At 32.1% G+C, this 26,695-nt stretch overlaps 1 protein-coding gene across 1 annotated transcript in view; it reads right to left on the bottom strand.

Moving 5' to 3' along the window:
- Positions 1 to 26,695, bottom strand: part of Cad99C (cadherin 99C) — a 105,986-nt gene that overhangs the window by 4,232 nt on the left and 75,059 nt on the right. The window contains exons 17-47 of the mRNA XM_080167011.1: positions 25,424 to 25,491; positions 24,877 to 24,980; positions 23,768 to 23,912; positions 23,453 to 23,555; positions 23,088 to 23,178; positions 22,546 to 22,640; positions 21,836 to 21,948; positions 21,317 to 21,380; positions 20,858 to 20,919; positions 20,189 to 20,234; positions 19,517 to 19,597; positions 11,796 to 11,864; positions 11,328 to 11,389; positions 10,883 to 10,949; positions 10,420 to 10,486; positions 9,344 to 9,436; positions 8,847 to 8,957; positions 7,966 to 8,050; positions 7,727 to 7,775; positions 7,156 to 7,266; positions 6,685 to 6,764; positions 6,144 to 6,245; positions 3,960 to 4,039; positions 3,502 to 3,632; positions 3,072 to 3,185; positions 2,447 to 2,538; positions 1,986 to 2,111; positions 1,565 to 1,620; positions 1,164 to 1,226; positions 674 to 816; positions 209 to 300 (exon numbers count right to left, since the gene is read on the bottom strand). Coding sequence (XP_080023137.1) covers positions 209 to 300; positions 674 to 816; positions 1,164 to 1,226; positions 1,565 to 1,620; positions 1,986 to 2,111; positions 2,447 to 2,538; positions 3,072 to 3,185; positions 3,502 to 3,632; positions 3,960 to 4,039; positions 6,144 to 6,245; positions 6,685 to 6,764; positions 7,156 to 7,266; positions 7,727 to 7,775; positions 7,966 to 8,050; positions 8,847 to 8,957; positions 9,344 to 9,436; positions 10,420 to 10,486; positions 10,883 to 10,949; positions 11,328 to 11,389; positions 11,796 to 11,864; positions 19,517 to 19,597; positions 20,189 to 20,234; positions 20,858 to 20,919; positions 21,317 to 21,380; positions 21,836 to 21,948; positions 22,546 to 22,640; positions 23,088 to 23,178; positions 23,453 to 23,555; positions 23,768 to 23,912; positions 24,877 to 24,980; positions 25,424 to 25,491 — 2,765 coding nt within the window. The remainder of the gene's footprint in view (positions 1 to 208; positions 301 to 673; positions 817 to 1,163; positions 1,227 to 1,564; positions 1,621 to 1,985; positions 2,112 to 2,446; positions 2,539 to 3,071; positions 3,186 to 3,501; positions 3,633 to 3,959; positions 4,040 to 6,143; positions 6,246 to 6,684; positions 6,765 to 7,155; positions 7,267 to 7,726; positions 7,776 to 7,965; positions 8,051 to 8,846; positions 8,958 to 9,343; positions 9,437 to 10,419; positions 10,487 to 10,882; positions 10,950 to 11,327; positions 11,390 to 11,795; positions 11,865 to 19,516; positions 19,598 to 20,188; positions 20,235 to 20,857; positions 20,920 to 21,316; positions 21,381 to 21,835; positions 21,949 to 22,545; positions 22,641 to 23,087; positions 23,179 to 23,452; positions 23,556 to 23,767; positions 23,913 to 24,876; positions 24,981 to 25,423; positions 25,492 to 26,695) is intronic.

Raw genomic sequence — 26,695 nt, 5'->3', positions numbered from 1 at the left:
TATTTTGGATATCTCAAATTCGTTATTTTTTTCAGAAAAAAGCTTTTAATGATGACCGGGTGAGTTGAATTTTACTTTTTCTTTTTGAAACTATGATAAATTTAGATGGGAAGGTCGAATTCTATCCTTCTCATCCCTTTCAAGTGACTCTAGAGGTCTACAAGGGTGTAGCCGCTAGTAATACAGAATCTAAGAATATAGTTAATACCTGTATTGACTATTGTACAATGTTTTGACAGAGGTAGCTGTTGGATCATCTCGAGAAGTATCCTCAACATAAACCTCATGGATATCGCTAGCCTGAACATAAGAAACTTATAGAAAAATAAACTCAGCACGTTATGTTCTTTTTTTCAAAAAAAATATATAAAGTAATAAAAGGCATTTGATATTTACTCCGCTTCAAACATTATGTGTTATAGTTCTAATAATAACAATTTCATATGTCAAATAAATTGTATGATAATAAAGTATGATAGAAAACAAATAGATCCACTGGATAAAATCGGTTTCGAGTGAATATGAGAAAAGAGTTTCCAAACTTTTAAACTGTTAGAGGAATCATCATGACAAGAAAATTTAAATAAAACAATTCTAACATGCCTAATTAAATATCTGTTACGGCCGGACGACCAAAAATGAAAAGCTTCGCTTTAACCAAATTTAAGCTCACCTGAACATGTAAATCTCCAGTGACTATATATTTAAGACTGGTAGAGGCCTGTTTCCCAGTTATCTTCTCAACTGTCATAGATTCATTCAGTGCCAGCAGGGTTTGGGTGGCGGGGTCGATGGCGTAAAACCATACGTCAGTGTCTAAAATTTGAAAAGTATTAATAAATCTGGAAAAGCACAACAACTAAAAGAAGCACCTAAAAGGTTTTACGAAAAAGTAAAAGGGATTATAGAGGATGGGTTCTTTTTTTAGAGGCGATTTCTTCTGAGAGTGGGTAAATATCCTCCCCAAAAATATTTATACACCTTCCATGGACCAATGAGAAGCTTTACTAAAAAAGATAACCAAATCGGGTCAGCAGTTATCGAGATGAATCGCTACAATTACATAGACAGACATACTTTCATAAAAAAAATAATGAATTATTGAAAATATCGAATCAAACACTTTGCTAAATTTAAGAATACACAAATTATGAAGTTTCTACCTTGTTTACTTTGCAGACAGCAAGTTCCATTATCATCTCTTACTTGTGCTTCGACTGCTCGATCTAAAACATTATCATAGTTTAGAATATATATTTTAGGTTTAATTTTTAAATGACTTTGCAACAAAGGTTGTGAAAACAAAGGTTAGTGGATAGTTATCCAAAGAATATTTTCTATACTAAGGCATTTGAAGCAACATATCTTCCTAATGGAGTGTTATCAAAGCCCCGAATAATGAAATTAGTCAGAATACTACTCTCAAATCTCCCCCCCCCCCCCTTAACCCTTTATGCATAATAATTTTCGTAAACTTTTTTTTATAAAATATCAGTAGGAGGAGATAGATTTAATAAATCTTAATATGTATTTTACAATTAATTGAAAATACTTTAAAATTTACCTATATTAACAATCATTTCACTCTGATCACTCAAAATTTTACCAAGCTCATCAAATCTGAATTAAAACAAAAAAAATAATCACTTGGAATAATTATTAACCCTGTAATCAAATAAGTTAGATTAATCTTAAAGTGTATCTTGCTAAAAATCAACAAGTACTTATAAAAAGTTATATAAGTATTTTTATTTGTTTATTGTTCTTTTTAAGTTTTTTACTACAATTTTTCCTAATTTTATTGCAAATCACCATTTAGTCCAATAGACAGACTTTAAAACAAAAGCAAAAAAAACAAAAAATGAACAAAGTCAGTAAAAATTGAGGTAAAAATTAGAAATCTTTAAAATAAAAGGTTATGTCTTTTAAAACATTACGAACAGACAAAATTAATTATAGTGTGCTTATAAATGAGATAGACATACCTGGATTTAACTTCATTAGGCTTAGTTCCTTTTAGAACAATAACAAATAGATTCTGTTTCTGTAGAAGATTAATAACAGCTTCAGTTTTATCCATCTTACTGTTCTCAATATCTCCTGGATTGTCCCTAAAATATTTTGAATCATTCAAAATCAAGTGTGTACAACTCATGACTAGCATATTTTAATTTATTTACATTATAAATTTAAAAACAAAATTTATTGGTATATTTTCCATTTAAAAATCAAAGATTTATACATTTCTGTTATTACATTTATTTTTTTCAAATCACAACCCCCCCCCCCCTCCCCTATTCTAAAAAAATAAAGCACCCGCATTTAATCCACGACTCAAATACCAATATTTGTTCTGTTATAGAAATATGTCAATTACTTTAGATAATTAAATTTTAATCTATTTGGAATAAAGTAAAAATGATTCTCAAATTGACTCATGACTTACCTGGCATTAATAACGAGTTTGAAAGGCAAATCCTTAGGATCAACATCTGAAAAGTCTTTTGTTGTCCTAACTATTCCACTTTCAGCATCAACCTAAATATGAATTTTATTTAAATTCTCTTGATAAAATATATAAAAATTTTCTAAATTATCTAAAGCAGGAAATACAAAATATGTGAGATCAGATAAAAAAAAAGGCTTTCAGCATATATATCATTACCAAGAAAAATTGTTTTCTGTATAATAAGTGTTCATATGGTTATCAACAAAGAAGTTTACTTTAATTAGTAAAATAGCAATATATTATATCATAGCTAGAAATTCTACAAAAACCTGAAAAAACTTTGATATTTTGAAACATTATTTAAAACTGTTTTCATCAATTGAAATCAAGGAATCTTTAGCAATAAGGCAATGGACGTTAAATTAAAATAGATCCCCAATAATGATAAACATAATTATCACTTGAAAAGCTTGGAAACTACTAGTTCGAAACCATCCATAAAATTCAATAAAGTCCCTAAAGTTTTTGGGCAAACAAATAGGGAAACCCGGTTTAAAAACTTTAAGTACCCATTTAATTTACAGTCCATTGTTCTCTCCCTTCCTGAATGTAATTACTATACCTTGAAGTACTGTCTGGCAACAGGATCTGAATCCGTTGCCAGCTCAAAGGAGACTGTGCCAAAGTTGCCGGAATCTGAATCTTTTGCCATTACTTGTAGTACTTCACTTCCAGGCTAAAAAAAAGATTAATAACTGCATATTAAAATCATTAATATTAAAAACTTGATGCAACCACACTACTAGAGTACCGTCACCCTGCAGGGCTACCCTGTAACTAATATAACCTAACCTAACCTAAAATTAAACACGAACTTGTGAAATCTGACCCCTCCCCTTGTTTTAAATTTTTTTCAAAATAAGGGAGGTGGGTTCTTGTAGTCGGTTTATAAAATATTATTTTTTAGTATAAAACTTATGAAAATTGTCCAGCAGTTTACGAGATCATAGCAGACATGACTTACTACTTTAAACGATAAAATAAAAACTTACCTTAGTATTAAGAGACAAAACCTTCAAGTATTTGTCTTTAATAATTGTATTATAACTGTTATTGTAGATAAATGTTGGAGAGTTATCATTTTTATCCACAACTTGCAACTTAATTTCCGCTTCAGCCCTCTATTTTTAGAACATTTTTATTATGAATTATTTAATTATTACTTTAATACCTTACAATTACATATTTTTTGTTTATGTGTAAAATTAGGATGATTAAAAATAATTGATATTAATTTTCATGAAAATTAAAGAATGACAAAGAAAAAACAAAGACAACCTTTTTGGAGATTACTGTTTTGGGCCAAACAAATGTCAAGAAAACATTTTTATAGAGTAAGTAAATATTTCAGCTTTTTAGGAGTAACTTCAAGATTATTTTTCATTGTCTAATCTTTTATAAAAATGAAGCTTTTATAATGATGCAAACTATTCAAAATAAAATGTTTCCTTTGGATTGATGAAAGCAGTCAGCGTGTTGACTCTAATCTTAACTCTATATTCTGGCATACTCTCATAATCAAGTACAGATCTAAATATTATTAATATAGTAAGAGTGTTGACTCTAATCTTAACTCTATATTCTGGCATACTCTCATAATCAAGTACAGATCTAAATATTATTAATATAGTAAGAGTGTTGACTCTAATCTTAACTCTATATTCTGGTATACTCGTATAATCAAATACAGATCTAAATATTATTAATATAGTAAGAGTGTTGACTCTAGTCTTAACTCTATATTCTGGTATTCTCTCATAATCAAGTACAGATCAAAATATTATTAATATATTAAGAGTGTTGACTCTAATCTTAATTCTATACTCTGGTATACTCTCATAATCAAGTACAGATCTAAATATTATTGATATAGTAAGAGTGTTGACTCTAATCTTAACTCTATATTTTGGCAAACTCTCATAATCAAGTACAGATCTAAATATTATTAATATAGTAAGAGTGTTGACTCTAATCTTAACTCTATATTCTGGCATACTCTCAAAGTCAAGTACAGATCTAAATATTATTAATATGGTTAGAGTGTTAACTCTAATCTTAACTCTATATTCTGGCATACTCTCATAATCAAGTACAGATCTAAATATTATTAATATATTAAGAGTGTTGACTCTAATCTTAACTCTATATTCTGGCATACTCTCATAATCAAGTACAGATCTAAATATTGTTAACATAGTAAGAGTGTTGTCTCTAATCTTAACTCTTTACTCTGGTTTACTCTCATAATCAAGTACAGATCTAAATATTATTAATATAGTAAGAGTGCTGACTCTAATCTTAACTCTATATTCTGGCATACTCTCATAATCAAGTAGAGATCTGAATATTATTAATATAGTAAGAGTGTTGACTCTAATCTTAACTCTATTTTCTGGCATACTCTCATAATCAAGTACAGATCTAAATATTATTAATATAGTAAGAGTGCTGACTCTAATCTTAACTCTATATTCTGGCATACTCTCATAATCAAGTACAGATCTAAATATTATTAATATAGTAATCTTAACTCTATATTCTAATTATCAAGTACAGATTAAGATATATCATTTTCAAGCAAACTTATGACATATGACTACTTCAAAATTAGCAATTTTTACAAAATTGCATACTAACACTTATTAGCCAGGGATAAGGGATAGGAAACCGGGCCATAAATTAGGTCTCGGCCTGGTTTTGAAAGGGATCATGCAACTTTTACCATTTGCCTAATTTAATGACCTTACTGGCGGACGGCTCATATTGGCTACCGCTCTAAACCAATAGTGTTCTGTGATTTGGGCTTGTTTTGTATCAACCAATCACCAATTGGCGGAAATTTTAGAAGCAGACAATTCTAGAAAAAATAATGATTTGTCTGCTACGAAAAAATAAATATAAATGGTGTTAGATCACATTAGTTTAATTATTAAATCTGCTTAGAGTTAAACATTAAAAAAGGGCCATATAGAAAAAACAAAAATAACGGGATTATTTTTTTGGAAAGAAGGTAGATACGAATTTTCATTTGGTAGTTTATAAATTAGATGTTGTATTTTGAATTTTAAAAATTTAATACGGAATTGATACAACACCTTAACCCTAATATATGTACAATACAACACAGTACAGATCTATCAATACATAATAGTATCCAAAGAACTTGATAGAATGTTACCCAAGTGCATATTTATTTATTTATTTTGAATTTTAATTAGCAATGAAATTTTCAAATAAAATTTTTACTCATTAATAAAAATGCAAATAATACAAACTAAAATCTGTCTGGGGGAAACCCAACGATAGCTTTCTGACAGTTCAAATTACCAAAGTAAAAGATAAAACAATTTTGGGAGAGGAAAAACTTCATTTTAACAAAAGCCATTAATATATAGGTTTATAAAAAGTTATGTTTTTTACTTTAAACTAGCTACCTGAATTTGATTCTATACTTTATCTACACACACACACACACAGCTTTTTCATTAGCGTTTAGGACGAACCACTGCGCCATCCCAAAACTGATTTATTAGGCCTAGGCTTCAAATAGGCCTGAAATAATTTTTTCCTACGTTTCCCATCCCTTATCCCTGCTTATTAGCTTTGAAAGGAAATGTAACAATGTATTATTTACCTGGCAAGAATAAGATTGCACTGGTTAGCCTCGTTCATTTCTCCTCGGAATAAAATTGAAACATCCTTGCCATTCTTATCACGGGCCGAGGTCACAGAACAGCTAAAATAAAATGTTTGCATGATAAAATCGAACTATCAAGTTAAAACTTGTTTTTGAGAGTTGGAATGGGGTATGAGTAGATTTTCTTCTGTGCCTTTTCGGAAATAGCAATATAGAATTAAACATACCCTTAACCAAAAACAAGCTTTCCAGAAAAATAAGAAATAGTCATCGGTCTAACCATTTACGAGATATTAACAACTTACATACACAAAAAAGCTATGCCCCTAGAGGTCGACCAAACACATTGATTTTTTAAGATGATAGAAAGAACCTATTTCACTTGGGAAATATAGCTCCCCAAAATTAGATACAAATCTTACCGGACCTAAAAGAAACTTTACTGAAAGGATATTCTATCGATATATTTCAGTAAAAATTATTCTGAACAAACACACAGTTAAACATCCTTCTGATTTTATGTGTTTTGTATGTTTACCTTATTCTAATGTTCTTTTCAGGGATGTCAACCAGGGGTAAAGTTTTCAAGACAGCTTCTTGGGGTGTATTTTCCATAACCTACAATTAATTGATATTTAAAATATATTTTCTTCATGTTTTAGTGTATAAAGGTGTTTATGAACTTGTATTAGGAAGCTTAAACCTAAGCTTGGAATACACTTAATTATTAAATTATTTTTCTTAAACCAATTACTTGTAGAAAAAAGTCTCCAAAAATGAAAAATCATGTTCAGTAATGTTCATTTTCTCTTTGGTTCTGTTTTTGTTCTTTAACCTGGTAATATAATTAAAATAGTGTTATTTGTGCGTTTTAGACTTAACAAAGGCGTTTGACACAAGTTTTCATGAAAATCCTAATCCAAAACTGTGTAAAAGCTGTATCAATGTATTAACTATAAAATGTTTTTGGTTTGATATTTGCTGGGCTGAACAAAGCAGCAGTAGGTACCTGAATCTGATAGGTCAGCTGATTAAACCCAACACCAGTGTTGGGGGGAAGAGTCACAACTTGTTCTACTCTCACTATTATATCAACATTGGCTGATAGACTGGGAGTCCCCTAGAATATAGAATTCTATATTATTGAGGGGTTGGAGGTCTAAGCCAAAGGGAGATTAACAAGTTCCTCCCCATATTCTTATGAGTATGAGTCAGTCTGGGAAAAATGTTGGACGACAAAAAGGGTTTTAGAATAATTTTATCTGTAATCTTATTAGAATATGGAAATAAACAAATCTATCCTTCTTTTTCTAATGAGTATAAGATGTAAATATTGGACGAAAATAAGGGTTGTAGATTACTTTAATTTTACTCATTCTCATATACTAATAATTATGTGCTTATATTAAAATGATATCCAAATTGTCTCTGTATATCTGTTTTTGTATTTACTACTACTTTTGTAATACATTTAAGACTTAACCTTGACATCTGAATTAATTATATACAAAGCTTCGCTACAAATGAATAAATAATTAATTAATGGAAAATTATTCAAAATTAAGGCATAATTTTTGTACCTGGTCCATTGCTTTGATACTGAGCTTGTATTCTTCATAAACTTCATTGCTAAAACAAAAATTGATTCAAATTAGGGCCTAAAACATATGAGCATTTATTGGTTCAAAGTACCTATCGAGCATTATATGCCCTCTCCCCCCATTTTTGAAATAAGGAAGAGTATTTTAACTCTCTTTGGCTAAAAAATCAATAGATATTTTTTAGTATTCAATCTATATATTAAAAAATAACAATTTACCTCAAATCCCCAAGCAGTATAATATCTCCTGTTTGCGTGTCTACTCTAAAATATGTCTCGGCAGACGGACTGCTTGATTCTACATCTAAAAATATTTTAAAAGATAATCCATAAAACTTTGAATAAATCATTATTAAAACAAAATGTTATTTTGTCAGCATTCCAATACAAAAGTATGCTGTAATAGTTATCAAGATTAGAAATTAATACAATTTGGGAATGAAAAAAAAACAATTATTTTCTATTATTTATCCTAAGAATAAATAACTAATGTTATACCTAATTCTCCCTGACAAACCAATTATAGAGAAGCTACGCTTTCAAAACAAACACAAAATTAGATAGATAATCCATATATTTAGTCTAGGTGAACATAAAACACATTTTTATTCATACAATTAAAATACAATACAATTAAAAATCAATAGATAACACATAAAATCATATGATCAGATGATGGCCTACTGGACTAGCTCCTTATTTAAATAAGCCAGGGAGGGAGGGAGGGATACCTAGCTAAAATAAATCCAAACTGACTATCAACATACCAACTTAATCCCACCAAAACTACAAAAACCCCAAAAACCAGATTGACAGGGATAAATATATATAACACAAAATTAAATTGTGCCTTAATTTCATTAACACTCTCACTTTCCATTAATTAGGTATAGAGCATAAATGTAAATGACTGCACTGGTCTTATTTGAGTTGTCCTTTCTAAGGAAGCTCTATACATGACTTCAGTTTGCTTTATACTCCTCCTCCTGATTTGCTGATCTTCTTAATTACAGAAACAAAGCCCCTGGGGGATGTGAGCAAAACCCCTAGACTCTAGAGACAAGGGGCATATTTGCGCCATTGAAAGAAAACTTCATTACCTAAAGAGTATCTGACAAGGTTTCCAGGTTCAGTTCCATCATTATCAGCTGCTTGAACCTTTCCAACTATATCATGGATCTTTGCATCATTTCTCACGTACAGGGTGTTACCTAGAAATATTAGTATTAGTACTCTGTATTATACCAACTATATCATGGATCTTAGTATTATTTCTCACGTACAGGGTGTTACCTAGAAATATTATTAGTAGTACACTGTATTATACCAACTATATCATGGATCTTAGTATTATTTCTCACATACAGGGTGTTACCTAGAAATATTAGTACTAGTACCATTTATTGTATCAACAGGTGGTCTTTTTATCCTTGTAGCAATTTCTCCTGGGAGGCTGGATGTACAAACAGACAGACACCCTGTTACATATGAGGATAGGTTAATAATCACGCCAATGCAAATGTAGAACCAATAACCTTATATAAGAAAAAACATTATAAATTGTAGAGTAGCTTTTCTAAAATTAACCTAAGTTTACCTGTAGGTACGCTAGTAAATTCCGGCGCCATATCATTAACATCTTGAACCATTATCTTGACTAAAGTCGTCGTTGTGTTTCCTTCCTCTGAACCTAATTAAAACATAGATTATTTTTGTAACAAATTTTAATTAAGAAGTTTTATATATCCTATTACGTAAAGTAGAAAGAGTTTTATGTCTGAAGCTTAAGATCTCAATAACTACAAAATTGGTTGGGTACTCTATTTTAGAAAAGCTTCACATTGATCCTGTTTTTAGACTATTCTATTTTTAAATGTAGACCTTTAACCTTTTATTTGGTAAGAGCTAGCTGCTAGTTATAAAATTATAAATCTTTAAAAATACAATGGCAAGGTGCAAAATAAGTATCTATTTGACAAGCTGAATGATTATAGACTATAAAAACAATTTCAAAAATATATAAATGGATATAGAATACGTGGATTTTGTGTCAGGGGAATTTTTGTCGACAATTTATATTTCTTATACATACTCCTCGATTATAGGCCACTACGGTTCTCCATTGTCAGGGGAGGGGATGGGATAACATAACATAACATTTATTTTAACTTAAGCATGTTTAAATACAAAAATAAGATAAAAATAGAAATTATTAATTGCAAAACAAAAGTAAGGAATCACAAAGTCAACTAGGACCGTACAAATGCGTAATCCCTAATTTGTATATAAGATTGTGTTAATACTTGGAGATGTAGATATTTGTTGGTTAAGTTTTTTTAGAAAATTTTTTCTTTGAAAAAATAAAAAAACATATAAAAATAAAAAAAATATTAGATAAGGAAAATATATTTTTGATGAGTTATTACTTAAATAAAAGGAAAAAGAAAATAAAAGATAAAAATATAGTAGTGGGTCTAACTTATATACAGGTGCTAATTAGATCAGTATTGCACATTTTCTTTTGGTGCATTTAAAACTAGAATAGCATTTTAAAAGTCAAAAGGGAGAATGTGAGGTATCGTTTTAATAGCCAGGCAGGAGAAACATTTAATCAGGGTATGTAAGAATCTCACACAATATCCACGTTTTCTAAATCCATTAATAATATTTTACCATGAAGCATTCCTTGTTCAGTTCCAATAACCAGTTCGTGAACTTTTCTACGTTCATAATCCAAACCCTGGAAAAATAAAAAATAAATTAAAATCCAAATATGTTTAATGGTAATTGAATGAACTGAAATCAACCTTAATGCCAATTAATAGTTATTTGTCAAATAATATAATATACAGACAGTTTTTTGGGCATTGTAAAAATCCCAGTTTTGTTGGATTAAAAGGTCCGGACCAACAAAGCTAGATAGGATAATAGGATAAGTAAAAAATCAGTATATTTAAAAGGACTTTCTGGTAATGATTATAGAGTTGCTACGCTTTCTAAATCATACCTAACTGTTATCATACAAACTTTAAAATCGATAGGACAATTCTATTATTTCTAAATGAACAACATGAACTATCCGTAAAGGACAGAACAAATATAGAAAATCTTTTTCTTTAAAAAAGTAATAATTTACCTTAATAGTAAATATTTCGCCGGAAAGTGGATCAATCCTAAACTCCTCAAGAGCTCCTGACATTATTCTAAAACATAAAAAAGTTAAGTTTATCTTTTAACATGTTCTATAAATCTATGCTTTTCTAACTCTAAGTGAAATAACAAGGCTCTTAATATTTTATTGTATTTACTTAAATATACAATGATCCGATTTGAACATTTTTAAAATTTAAATTATAAGTTTAGATCCCGCAGGGGTTAGGCATAAAGAAATACTATTCCCTCCTTTTCACTTTTTTTCCAAAATAAGAGGAGGGTGGTTCTATAATTGCTAGAACTTCGAAGGAAACTAAAAATAAACCAAAGAAAAAAATCTTTTAACAGCTTCATTGCAGTTTCCAAAAAGTTAGTTCTCAAAGTCAACAAAATTGATAAAAATTGTAAAAAAAAAACAACAACAATACCTGTAATTTATCATGGATACAGTGTCTTTATCCAAAGCTGTTACTTTTACCACCAGAAAATCCTGAAATACAAACATTAAATTTAAACTAGTTTTTTTCTTTAAATGAACTAGTTGCTTAACCCATAGCTTCAATGGGAGGGGTTGGGAAGTGAGTAAGTTAGCATAAAACTAACCTAAGACATTTAAAAGTAATTTTTTTAGCACTAAAACTATTATTGTTTTCAATGAATAATTTTTTGGCAATGTTTTGCAGTTCGAAGACTTTTGCTCTTAATTTTTTTGACAAACAAACTGATAGTAAGACACACAGAAAAGCAGAGAATAGTCAAACAGAAAGAAAGACAAACAAACTGTCACACTGACCGACAGAAAGACAAACAGACTAAAAGACAAAAAAAACATACTGGTCGACACAGCGGCATACAGAAAGACAGACAAACAGACAGACATAAAGACTTTGTATTACCTTAATATTTTCAGGAACCACTGCATCGTATTGAGATTCAGGGAAATATGGCACCTCGTCTGATATATCCTATAAATTAAAAAATAAACAGTTAGCTTTTTTGTAATTCATATAACTAAATTAATAACTCTGGGAACAGTTGATAAAACTTTGGGCCAGACCTTTTTAGTAAGGTTCAAGCTATTACTTCCTAAATATCGCAGACAACCAAACCTTAGATTTACTACTCTTTGCCTTGAATTCCTAACTGTGCATGGTATTGGGTTAGTTATGGCGCGGTTTAACTGAGATTCGAACCAATCACCACCTTTTTTTTGTTGCAGATATAGGTGAGGACTTTGGTTGTTCTAATACATTTTTAGAAGGACTAATATAAGACAAAACCCTATAAAACTTTCGGTTATAGTCCCTTTCGTAACATCGCACCTTATGGGGCGATTCTTCGTATTTTTCACAGTAGCTTTTCTCCTATTTCTAGCCCCTGCAGGGGGCTTTAACCCTGCGGGGCCAATTACCTAACCCTTTAGGACAATCACCTAACCCAATATAACCTAAAATATATAAAAAGCCATTTTAAAAATACGACAAATCGCCCCTTATTGGGCGATGTTACGAAAGGGACTATTCCCAAACTTTCTAGTCTAGCATAGGAGATTACTAAGTCTAAAACATTCAGGGTTCGGAAGCCGCAGCCGCAGCCTCAGCCTCAGCCACCATCAGCCGCGCGGCTTACGAGAAGCCTCAAAATCAGCCGCGCGGCTTCCTCAGCCACCCAATAAGCCTCAGCCTTAGTCGCAGCCGCGCGGCTTAAAGAAAACATAAGCCACTGTAAGCCTCAGCCGCATTCAGCCACTGTAAGCCTCAGCCACTGTAAGCCTCAGCCACAAAACTCCAATTCAGCCACATTAAGCCTCAGCCGCACTAAGCCTCATTCAGCCAACGCCCCTCTAAGCCTCAGCCGCAATCAGCCGCGCGGCTTATAGTTGGGGAAGCCTCAGCCACACTCAGCCGCGCGGCTGTTAATAATTTGAAGCCGCAGCCGCACTCAGCCGCGCGGCTTCAAGAAAGCCTCAGCCGCAGCTGCAAAGTTATGATTATGCCGCAGCCGCAGCCGCGCGGCTTGATATTTGTAAGCCGCAGCCTCAGCCGCAGCTTAATTTTTTAAATTCAGCCGCAGCTTTGACACAGCCGCGCGGCTGAGATATTGTAAGCCCCAGCCGCAGCCGCAGGTGCTAAATTAGTACAAGCCTCAGCCGTCAATTCAGCCGCGGGGCTTAATTTTCATTTAATTTTGTCTGTCTGAAGCTTAAGATCTCAGCAACCACTGAACTGACAATGTTGTCCTTCTCAGGAATCCTTTTACTAAAGTAACAGGATGTCTGTGTGTCTGTGTATCTGTGTGTCTGTACCGAAGGATCTCTCTAACCGCTGAACCGATCGGGTTCTCCTTAACAGGGTAGCTTCTCATAGGTCCTGGGAAGGTTTATAACTATTTTTTTGGGGGTGGGACACCCCCAACCCCCCAAAAAAATTAAAAATCCCCCCCCTCAAAAAAAGAAAAAAAATTTTAAATTTTTTAAACTAAAATTAAAAATGAGGGGGGACGCCCCCCCCCCCTAAAAAAAAAAATTCCCCCCCCCAAAAAAAATTTTTTTTTTACTTTTCTTTAAAAATTTAAAATAAGAAATTGGGTTATTAAATTTGACTCTCTCTCTTCCTCAAGTGCCCCCTAGAGGCCTCTAGGGGCGTAGCCGCTAGTTATATATATATTGACATTGGATGGTTTTGAGCTAATTTTGGGGTGGGGGTCAGACATTTCCATCGCCCAAAAATATTTTTTTTAAATGTTATACTTTTAAATTTTTTTATATTCTTTTATAAAAATTTTATCTTAAGTTTTTTTTTAAATTACAACATAGAAACTACCATCTCGAACAACTACAAAAAATTTGAACCTGTAATGTAAGAGCTCCAGTGGCGTAATCAGTTAGCGCACGGTTCTTCTACACTGTTATGCCGGGGTTATAAGTTTGAATTTCACCAGGAGCAATACGTTTTTGAACGTTGATACTTATGAATATTATTGAATACTATTTATAGGGTAACTGCCCTACTGACGTTTGCCTAATTTTATTGTTTTTAAAAGATACAAATTTTTCAGAATTTACTTAATATTCACTATGAATTTGTATTATCTTAATTTTTTTTCTTGTACAATTGGCCTATTTAGCTCAATGGTAGAGCACTCGTCTTGTAAACTAGGACCGTGAGTTCAAACAATTTTTGTGATACTCAAGTTATATAGTAGCTTCTCTATTATTTTTCCGTTTAGGTACGCAATACTTGTTCTATATAATTAAGCTTCTCCTACTTAGATATTTCTTCAATTTTAAATGTATTTAATACTTTGTGGTTGATGAGAGACACTGAAAAAGTTATGCAAAAAAAAAGATTTATACATATTTCATTTTTCATAGTATTTTTAAATTAATGAAAATAATTAAATTAAGATTTGGGGAGGGGGGAGGGTGTGTGTGTGTGTTTATTTTGAACACAAATTATCCTAATATGTTTTCTAACAAAAAAAATTTAAACAGCGATGTATTTTACTATTTAAAGTTGGTTAAAAAAAGGTCTTTAAAATGCAATAAATTGTCCTGTATAATATGCAAAAAATCTACATAATCTTTATGTACTCGATAGATTGAAATAGTTAAATGATTATCATATATCATCCGATTTTGTTTATTTTACAAAGATGCCTACTAAAATTGATTTTATTTTCGAAACTGCAATTATTATAAAAAAAATGTTTCTTTATCTTTATCATTATGTTATACAATTTCTGAATTTATAAGCAATACATGAATCGATATATTATTACTTTGATGTTGTCCATATTTTCATGTACTCTGATAAAGAAATAATCTCAGCTGGCTAAAATAACAATAACCCCCATACACCTTCTTTAATCCATCTCTCCCCTCTTATGGGATATATAAATGAACTGGCCAATAAATGAGGTCCATAATTTTATTAACAAATTTTCTTTTTTTTAAATATATCCACATATTCTATTATATAAAGTGGTAATGTGAAGCTTCTTATTGATCCAGGGAAAGTTTAAAATTTTTTTGGGGGAAATGTATCTTTTCCCTCCCAAAAAAAGATGACCCTCAAAATAAATTATTTTTGCTTCCCTTAAGTATTCCTAGAGGTTTTAGGGGCGCAGCCACTAGTATCCTTTAACCATTAACTCATTACATATTCAAACAGGTTTTAAAAGTATGTACATAAGAGTTATACCTATGAAATTTAGCACCCAATAATTTATTAAATTGTGATATTTAGACCTAAATTTTTCTTCAAAATTTCTGTCACCTTTGGACTAGGGGTTAGTGTGGCAGTCTTGTGTTGGAAAGGTTCTTGGTTCAATTCCACCAATTGAATGTGATTAAAGTTTTTATTCTGCTATGGACATTGGGACAATGGACAATAATTTTTGTTTCCTCTCATTTATATTTAGTTATTTTCCTCTCAAGTTGAAAAAAAATTTTAAAAGGAGGGTGGATATAATGTGTAAAAAAAAATTAGAGGAGATTTGTTCTAGGTAAACTTACTTTATTTGTAATATTATTAACTAAATTTTAATATAAAATTGCTTTACACCTATGTTCTAAGGGTTAGTGCACCATAATGTGTAAGAAAGGTTTTCTGTTCAATTCCACCAAGAATTACATATGATTATTTCTAAAACCTTGTATAAAGTATGGAGAGTTATTTTGTCTGTAGATTAAGAATTCGATAACTACTGAACTAATGAAAACTTTTTAAATTGCCTTTTCCAAGTTTTTGAATTTTTTAAAAAACTAAAATTAAAACTGGTGGGTGCTCAACCAAACTCCCCCCTATTTTCCCATAAAAAAATAATAAAAGTCACCCTTCATCCCCCCAAATTTTTTTTTCTTCTGGGATTCGAACCCGGATGATAGATGGTTCAAAGCTGTTACCGTACCAAAAAGCTATCAGAGCTCCAATATTTCAAAATGAAAATTTGTCTTATTTTTAGATCATTAAGTATTATGATGTCTGTTTGTTTGTCTGTCTATATGTTTGTACTACAGGATCTCGCTAACTACTAAACCGATATGGTGCTCCTATTCAGGGTAGTTTCTTATAGGTACTGGGAAGGTTTACAACTATTTTGGGGGAGGGTACCATCACACTACCAGAAAAAAATTGCCTTAGAAAAAAAATTAAACATCACCCCAAAATTAAAAATGGGATTTACTCGCCCCGGCCTTCCCCACCCAATAAAAATCACCCTACCCCCCAAAAAATTATTTTAATTCAGTTCTTCTTTTTCCAGTACCTATTGTTTAGTATTTTTTGTAATAACTTCATAATTACATTGTCATTAAGATTATGTGACATAAAAAGTTAGTCATAAAAATTATACCCATGAATAATTGTAATAAAAAGCACTTTTGTAAAAAAAACTTTTTTCATAAGAGGTAAGTTTTTATGACAAATACATTTATTGCAAGTGTACATATGATAAGCATTTTAAAGACGTTTATTTTTAAGACAAATTTAACCTGCGTACCATGGCTCAACATGTAGCGCATCTGCTTGTCATCATGGAGGTAATAGGTTCGAATCTTGGCCAGACACTGCATGAAATCTGAAGACGTTAAATGGTTCCTACTGCAGCTATGCCAGGTATGCAACATGTAAAGTTAGAGTATGAGGATTTCCTTGGCTCGTAAACAGGCGTAACTCATTACCATAGGACTTTCTGGCAGGTAGTTGGTTGCTGGATAGATGTCACTTAAATTGGAAAGAATTGGTTCCCCTTAATTATCCAAGGTTCAACAAGAAGCGCATCTGCTTGTCATCAGAGAGGTAATAGGTTCGAATCTCGGCCAGACACTGCGTTATAACTGAAGACATTAAATGGTTACTACTGCTGCTATGGCAGGTGTGCAACATGTAAAGTTGGAGAAGGAGGATTTCCTTGGCTCATAAACAGGCATAACTCATTACCATAAAACTTTCAGGCAGGTAGTTCAATAAAAAAAAAGTTGGTTGCTGGATAGATGTCACTTAAACTAATACAGAAAAGGAAAGAATTGGTTCCCCAAGGTTCAACAAGTAGCGCATCTGCCTGTCATCAGGGATGTAATAGGTTCGAATCTCGCGCAGACACTGCGTTATAACTGAAGACATTAAATGGTTCCTAGGTGCTAGGTGTGCAACATGAACAGGCGCAAAGGAAAGATATAATTCCCCTTGGACCTTGAGTTAATGTCATAGAAACCCTCGACCGTGGCTCAACATGTAGCGCATCGGCTCGTCGTCTGGGAGTTGATAGGCTTTGTACTGCATCATAACTAAAGATGTTGAAATAAATTCCTACTGATAAAAAACTTGTATAAAACTTTGGGTACCAGTATAAAACTTTGGGTATCAGAATAAATTTTTGTCTATTAGTATAAAACTTTGGGTACCAGTATGAAACTTTGGGTACCAGTATAAAACTTTGGGTACCAGAATAAATTTTTGGCTATTAGTATAAATTTTGGGTACCAGTATAAAACTTTGGGTACCAGTATAAAACTTTGGGTACCAATATAAAATTTGTGTACCAGTATAAAACTTTGGGTACTCGTATAAAACTTAAGGTACCAGTATAAAACTTTGGGTACCAATATTAAAACAAAATTTTAGGTATTAGTATAAAATTTTGGGTACCAGAATAAAACTTTGGGTACCAGTATAAAACTTTGGGTACCAGTATAAAATTTGGGTACCAGTATAAAATTTGGGTAACTGTATAAAACTTTGGGTACCAGTATAAAACTTTGGGTACCAGTATAAAATTTGGGTACCTGTATAAAACTTTGGGTACCAGTAAAAAACTTTGGGTACCAGTATAAATTTTTAGTACCAGTATAAAACTTTTGGTACCAGTTTAAAACTTTGGGTACCAGTATAAAACTTTGGGTACCAGTATAAAACTTTGGGTTCTAGTATAAAACTTTGGGTACCAGTAAAAAACTTTGGGTACCAGTATAAATTTTTAGTACCAGTATAAAACTTTGGGTACCAGTTTAAAACTTTGGGTACCAGTATAAAAGTTTGGGTACCAGTATAAAACTTTGGGTTCTAGTATAAAACTTTTGGTACAAGTATAAAACTTTGGGTACCAGAATAAAATTTGAGTACTAGTCTAAAACTTTGGGTACCTGTATAAAAACTTTGGGTACCAGTATAAAACTTTGAGTACTAGTATAGAATTTTGGGTACTAGTATAAAACTTTGGGTACCAGTATAAAACTTTGGGTACCAGTATAAAATTTTGGGTACCAGTATAAAACTTTGGGTACCAGTATAAAACTTTGGGTACCAGAATAAAACTTTGGGTACCAGTATAAAATTTTGGGTACCAGTATAAAACTTTGGGTACCAGTATAAAACTTTGTGTACCAGTATAAAACTTTGGTTACCAGTAAAATTTGGGTACCAGTATAAAACTTTGGGTTCTAGTCTAAAACTTTGGGTACCATTATAAAACTTTGGGTACCATTATAAAACTTTGGGTACCAGACTAAAACTTTGGGTACCAGTATAAAACTTTGAGTACCAGTATAAAACTTTGGGTACTAGAATAAAACTTTGGGTACCAGAATAAAATTTGAGTACTAGTATATAATTTTGGGTACCAGTATAAAACTTTGGGTACTAGAATAAAACTTTGGGTACCAGAATAAACTTTGGGTACCAGTATAAAACTTTGGGTACCAGTATAAAATTTGGGTACTAATTCTGAATCAAACATTTGAAAAAATCCTGCTGTCCTCCCCCCTCTTCCCTCCACTCTTATTCTCACAACCCCTAACCACCCTCAACTCTCCAAAAAATGTCCTAGAATGCATTTAAAAAATCCAATTTAGCCGAAGCCTCAGCTGCAAAGCTTATTTTATAATCAGCCATAAGATCAGCCGCAAGGCTTAATATTGTATTCAGCCGCAGCCACATTCAGCTGCGCGGCTGAATTTAATTCAGCCACAGCCTCAGCCGCACGGCTTTCAGTAAGCCGCAGCCTCAGAATCAGCCGCGAGGCTTAATTATGTTATCAGCCACTCTCAGCCTCAGCCTCACTCAGCCGCGCGGCTTAATTTTCCAATCAGCCACTGTAAGCCGCAGCCGCTATGAGCCGCGCGGCTTTCAGTTAGCCGCAGCCTCAGCCACAAATCCTTCAGCCACGGTAAGCCTCAGCCACCCTCAGCCACTGTAAGCCTCAGCCGCTCGAAGCCTCAGCCACAAAATTCCAATTCAGCCACTGTAAGCCTCAGCCACCCCAATTCTTATTAAGCCTCAGCCGCATTCAGCCGCAGCCACTCTCAGCCGCACTAAGCCTCAGCCACTCTCAGCCTCAGCCACTTCCATAACTTTAAGCAGCCGCAGCCGCAGCCTCAGCCGCAAATTAGGATTCGGCCGCAGCCGCAGCCGCGCGGCTGATAGCGCGGCTTCCGAACCCTGAAAACATTCCTTTACATCTAAGGAAAACCCAGTTGTTTTATATGAATTTTTCCTTACTATAAACAATGTTTATTAAACATGCTTTATTTTTGTTTTAATCTTTACCTTCTAAAGAGGTAAAAATCTATTCAGGACAAATAAAAATATTTCCTTTTCCTGGGATACAAATGTATTACCTGAACTAAAACGGTTGCAGTAGCAGTGGCAATTCTGGGCTCCTTTGCGCCATCTCTAGCCGTTATAGCAACATAATGAACCTAAAGTAATATATATAAAATGTTATTACCGTTTTAGTAGTAACAGGGACGATACATTAGTTAAAATCCCTTATGACGATATTCAAAATTACCAATTCTGTAGATTGATTATTGCTTGTAAAGTTTGGACACTTACAGTTTGAAACCAACCAATTAAATTTCTATAAAAATACTCAAAGTTTCTGAGCCAATAAATAAAATAATGTGTTTTAAAAAAAGCTTTGACTACCAGTGTAATTTACGGTCCTGTGTCTTTTCCCTTCCTGGGTATGTACTTTTCATTCTAATATTCGTCAATTAATGATCTTTAATAATTGTCTGTATTTTGTATTATTTATAAGTAAAGACTAAAGTAACTATGTAGCTAGCAGTTTCTTTAAATTCTATAAACTATTCAGTCAAATCCTATAAAATTTCTAAAGGTAGCCTAAGAGTTATGTTTTCCTATTCTTAATAAATAGATTTATTGTACCTTAATTAAATATACATAAATATGTAAGACTTATAAAACCCTAAATCCTATGCTAGCCTAATAAATTCCATAGGATTTTGCCCATTACATATTTTAAAAAACGGAACAATAAGGTTTACCTGTCCAGTTTCAAAGTCCAGAGCTGTCTTTGTTCGAATCTCACCACTGAAATATTATTTAGGTTACTTTACATAAAAGTTCTGTGATATAAATAATGTTTTATATATGTACTAGCGGTTACGCCCCTAGAAGCCTCTAGTGGCATTTTGAATGTTTTTTTTTAAATATCTAATTACAGAAATAATTGGTTTATGTTTCGTTGGAGTCTCTTTTTCGGGAGGAGTAATTTTTTTCTAGGGGCGATTTCTCCTGACAGGGTTGTGGTACCCTCCCCCAAAATAGTTATAAACCTTCCCGGGACTTGTGAGAAGCTACCCTGTTAAGGAGAACCCGATCGGTTCAGCGGTAAGCGAGATCCTTCGGTACAAACACACAAACACACAGACAAACATACAGACAAACACAGAGACATCCTGTTACTTTAGTATAAGGATATGTATATCTAGCGGCTGCGCTCCTAGCATCTAGAGAAACTGTCGTTGAAATTTAAAGGAAAGTCAAAAAATAACCTAAAACCATCCTGAGATTTAAATCGAAGTATAAAATAGTCAAAACTGGTAATTATTTTATAATTATGATTTTAATTTCATGAAGTTCTAATTCAGCGGATATTATTCGGTGTCGAAGCTATACTGGAAATTAATTCAAATATTTAAATTTAAAATAACCTGTAAGGGTCAATTTCAAATAGTTTGTTATCATCAATGCTGTAACTTATATTTGCATTTTCCTAAAAAAAGATATTGAAAATGTAAGTGAGAAGGTTTTTGAAAACTATATTTCTGCTTAAAATCACGAAACCTTTTTCAAAAAAATTCTCTTGATGTATGTAACTTTATACAAGAACTGTCTGTCTTTCTATCTGTGTTACGTCTGTATTTCTATTTCAGTTTGTCTTTCTGTCTGTATATCTATCTATTTTTCTAATGTCTTTCTGTCTCTATATATGTCTCTCAGTCGTTCTGTCTGCATATTTGTCACTCTGTCTGTTTGTCTATAGATATATGTATTTCTGTCTGGCTGTCTGTATATGTATCTCTCTATCTATCTTTACGTATGTCTGTATATCTTTCTGCCTTTTGCATTTGTAATGTAATCTTCCTTAAAGAATTTAAATAAAAATTCACCTTAGTATCTTTATCTTCAGCAAATACTTTTCCAACCATAGCCCCAACTTCTCCTTCTTTTACTCTAAATATTTGATTAAATCAATAAAAAATAATCAACATATATTTAGAAAATTTTCACGGCTCGGCAGTAGCAGCTAAATCTTTAATAGCAATAGTTGTAAGGTGTTTTGAAATTGCCAAAAATTTGGATATTTTGTAGGGTTAGAATTAAGGTAAATATGGTTTTGGAATATCATTAATGGGAACAGGTTATAGAAAATCGTCTTTTCACTTAATGGATTCTTTTCTATCCTGCACAGAGGAAGGGACTTTGGAATATAAATTACACTGGTACCCCAATTTTTACAAGCATGTTGCCTCATTCATGGGCTCTTTTATTACATCTTGATTGTTTGGTTTAAAATAACAGAGTAAAATAACAGGATTTCCTTCAATTGTTTAACTATCATTATTTTGTAGAATTACAATTTATATTGTGCACCTAACAACGCAACAGTGGGATTTTGAAAAAATTACCTAAAGTTGTATGGAGTATTTTGAAAAATAGGGTTTTCATCATTGATGTCAGTTACAATAATGTTTACAGTTGCGGTACTTGTCATACCACCCTCATCTTCTGCCAATATCACCTAAAAATACAGAAATAGTTATTTCTCGTATCGTATTATAAACGGCTTTCCGCGGATATAGAATGTACAATTATAAGATTAAAACTAGTTTTTTTAGCCCCGTGGTGCCGAAGGCACCGGCTAAAAAAACTGGTTTTAATCTTATGATTGTACATTTCTATATTCGTAGAAAACTGGATATAATACGATGCTAGACATAGTTTTTTCGTATTCATGAGAACCGGTTCCTATCCACCGGATTCAAATGAATACGAGAAAAATATTAACTGGACTTCAAGCAAATCCATCTATAAAAGTAACAGGATATTTGAGAGCCACCACCAACCCAAGAAAAATTACCCCCAATTATTTTTGAGAAGTTGAGAATGCCACTCCCCCCCCCCCTCTTCCTTCAAGTGCCCCTAGAGGCTTAATAATAATGTATATAACAGAATATATTAACTCTAATATATCTAGAGTGATATTAGTAGTGTAGCTACTCTATATCTAGTTCTTACCAGGGTATATCTTCTAGTATCTTCTCTATCTAGAGTTATATTAACTCTAATATCTCTAGAGTGATATTAGTAGTGTAGCTACTCTATATCTAGTTCTTACCAGAGTATATCTTCTAGTATCTTCTCTATCTAGAGTTGCATTAACTCTAATAACTCCAGAAGACTCCTCAATACTAAAATGTCCTTGGGCATTTCCTGTAATAAAAAACATTATCAATATCATAAATATTGGATGTATTTTTGCCAGTGTTGGATGTATTTATACAGTAAAAATTCAGTTTGTCATAAATACATCCATTGCACTGGCGAAAACACATCAACCGTAAATTTGCTGCATGTGTAAATGGCAGTCCCCCTTAATATCATTTTGATTTTGTTAAGCGAAAAAAAAACACTAAATGTCCTTTTTCGTTTGCTTAAAAACTTAAATACTACTAAACCAATTGGTTTCCTTACTTATAGAAGCAGTTTACTTGGTCCCTGGATAGTTAATGGGTAACTCCCTCCTATTGAGATTTTGTACAAAAAAAAATGTTGGACGTCCTTGTATTTACTGATTATTTAAAGACCAAAAAATTACATAACTACAATAATCTTTATAAAAAGCAAGTTTTAAGTATCGATAGATTCTCTGATTTATACCTGACAAAATTGAGTAGGTGACACTACTGGATTCTGGATCAACAGCCAACACTCTGGCTATTGTTGTGTATCTGCTGGCACCTTCGCTCACCTGAATATAAATTTCCCTGTTTATAAATAATATTTTTTCAAATATTTATATTATTGAAGTATTAAAAAGTGCTTATAAACACAAAAAGCTCCCAAATACTTTTAAATAAATTTAAAACGAGTAAAATATTTACTTTTTTATGCTCAATTCCTGCAGAATATCCTAACCATGCGGGGCTACCTTGCACCCAATATTCATTTTAAGAAAGGGAAATAGGGATTATCTGCTGGACTTATCACTTTGAGTTAAACCGCCGAATTATTAAAGAATTAACCTGAGCATCGTAGACGGCCTGTTCAAACCTTGGAGGGCGGAGGTTAGGTCCTTGGGATATGTGCACATCTATGGTGGTTTCTGACTGGGCTTCTGCGCTATCCCTGCAAAAAAATATCAACTTGTTGATTTCATGTATCAAGTATAAGATAGAGAGGAATTGGACATTGGACTTTAATTTAATAAGTACCCAAAGTTTAATGACAACATTATTGTATTCGTTGACTTCTTTGGGTACATTTATTGGTCCCAAACTTGAAGTGTCTTAACTTTCCGACTAATGATTTTTAAATTCGCTGCTATAAATGTTACTTACTTGGCGGTGACAGTAATCCTATAAGATTCCCCGGCCTCTACAGCACCAATAACCTCCAGGTCTCCGGTGTTTGGATTCACATAGAATGCCCGCTTTCCGCCGTTGCTAACATCCGTTATCTTGTATTTCACGCTATCATTCTCGTCTAAATTGAAACAACATATTTTAATATCAACTAAATTTTTTTTAAATATGGGTGTGGAAATGTATAGAGTACATAGTTTACATTTGGTTTTTGTAACATAAGAATACAAAGACAGTTAGTTAAGTTAATAATCATTATCTTCAAGGTATTTAAGTTTAATTGCTGTAAAACGTATAATTATTAAATACTAAATGCAAACATAGAGTGGGGGAAGCTGTGCTTATTAGACATGTGAATAAGCACTTGAAAAGTTAGGGAGGACAAGCTTTATGCAACACATTTGGCGTGCAAAAAAAAGCCGTAACAACTTAATTTGCATTTATGCTATGATTTAGGTTAACAATAAAACGATAGATGCTGGATAGTTTTCAGCCATACATAAAGAAAGAGTGAGAGAAACTAAGCCTTTTGAATACAATTTCTGCGTAAAAAATATTTACCAACGTCAGTAGCGTTGAGATTAGCAATGAAACATCTAATTGTAAATTGCTGTAAGGTATTTGAGGTTTACAGACATACAGAGTGAATGAAACTAAGCATTTAGGATACACTTCTCGCGTAAAAATATTGTCTTTCCAACTTCATTGACGTTGAGATTGACAAAAAACGTTTAATTGTAAATTAATCGAAGTTGTTTAATCACAAAGACAGACAGAATTAGGTAAACTAAGCTTATTGATTGAATACACTTCCTCATTAAAAACAATAACTTCATCAGTAGCGTTGAGATTGACAATAAAACGTCTAGTTGTAAATTGTGGTATATTTCTCATACATACAGACAGAGTGAGAGAAACTAAGCCTTTTGAATACAATTTCTGCGTAAAAAAATTTTACCAACGTCAGTAGCGTTGAAATTAACAATAAAACTACTAATTGTAAATTGCTGAAAATTTGTTAGTCATACGGACATACATACTAATCCTTTTGAATGCACTTTCCACGTAAAAAAAACATAGCTTACCAACGTCAGTAGCGTTGAGGTTGACAATGATTCGTCTCCCATCTCCAGGGGGAATTGTGAAGGGTGGGAAGGAGGGCAGGAATGGAGGGTTGTCGTTCTCATCCCTAGAAAATGATTATTAATAAATTGTTATTAAAAAAATTATCCCTTAAGTTTTAAACTTTTAATGATAAAATTTAAGTATTTATGAGATCAGAGCTGGATCTTTAAATCATTTTAGTGAGCCAGATCTGGGTGAGCCAACTTTCCACAAATGAGAGCACAGCATTTTATGAAATGGCGTGCTGTGATTGGATGAAATTCGGCGCACCCCGATCTGGCTCACCACTAAAATGATGTAAAGATCCAGCTTAGGACGCACAATATAAAATGTATAGAAAAATAGCTAAAAACATCCCAAGAATTAAAATCAATACCGCCTAAAACCACTCCGGGATCTAAGTGAAACTTCACAAAAAATAAGAACACAGATCAGTAGTTATTAAATCTTAGGCTTCAGATAAAAACCTTACTACTTTATATAATAGGATTCCTGATAAATCGTTACCTTATATTAATTCTTAATGTCAGAGGATTTGAAGATTTTCCAGTATTTTTCACTTCTCTTGCAACTACCTAAAACAGAATAACAGAATAATTAGTTACTGATCAAATAAAAAAAATTATCTTCACTAACATCCTTTGCTAATGATTAAAGATAGAGGTGATTTTAGGCTTTATATTACACTGGTACCCAAAGTTTTATTACGATTTTTTTGGTGACTCAAAAACTAGGGGTACTTTTATTGAATTTTGATTGGTTGGTTCCAAACTAGCAGTGTCCAAACTTTATAATTTGCTCATCTTTATTGTATATATATAATAATCAAAATACATCACTTCAATGTAAAAGAAACAAGTATTATGAGACTTTGAATATGACTAATCATTTTAATTCTTACTGTAATTGTGAGTACATTGTGTATACAAAAGGCTACTTTTATCACAGGAATATATGGGAAGGACACTTATCAATAAATTATGTTCCTTTCCTTTTATTAGAAATGTATATTTAGTACGGATATAGTTTTTATCTATCGGATGTTAGGGATAAGAGAAAAGTTAATTTAACAAAAAAATGTATTTAAAGGATAGTTTTGGTGCTATGTCAGTAGAATGAACTTAAAAATTATGAGTTATTATTAGAGATTTCATAGCCAATTGTCAAATGGCATAGTTAAAGATTGCAAGGAAGCACAATTCAATATTATAAAGATTATACATAATTATCTATCCCTTCATTCTTCTGATAGATTTTATATGATAATTTTAATTTTTAACATAATAATGTAGCTAATCAATGATGTATTGTATAGGGTTAGAATTTGATTTCTTTTCAAGATATAAAATAAAAAAATGAATACAGGGATTGGTCAATAGAAGATAAATTAACACTCCTCATTTCCTTTTTATACTAATATAGATTCTAAATGATAATTCAAACAGCTTGTAAGTAATCAAAAATATATTGTATAGGGTTAGATTTGATTTCTTTTCAAAATATCAAATAAAAAATTAATTCAAGGATTGGTCAATCCTATTATATAAAGTAGAAAAGGCTTTTAGTTTGAAGCTTAAGATCCCAACATTTAATAATTCAATAGTTAAGCTCATTACAGGTCTAATTTCATATTTAAGTCTCTGGATGGTTTAAAGCTATTTTTTTATGCCTCTTGGAATAAAGAGCCCCTAAAGGCTAGGTGCATAGTAGCTAGTAGAAAATAATTCAAAACTTACTAAATCTTTTAAAATTAAGTGATAGATATATTTGAATAATATG

Source organism: Acartia tonsa, chromosome 7, assembly GCF_053477335.1.
Source record: "Acartia tonsa isolate MP-2025a chromosome 7, ASM5347733v1, whole genome shotgun sequence".
NCBI classification, from domain to species: Eukaryota; Metazoa; Arthropoda; class Copepoda; order Calanoida; family Acartiidae; genus Acartia; species Acartia tonsa.
Note: the sequence above shows the minus strand (reverse complement) of the source record. Positions and strands in the feature narration are given on the sequence as shown.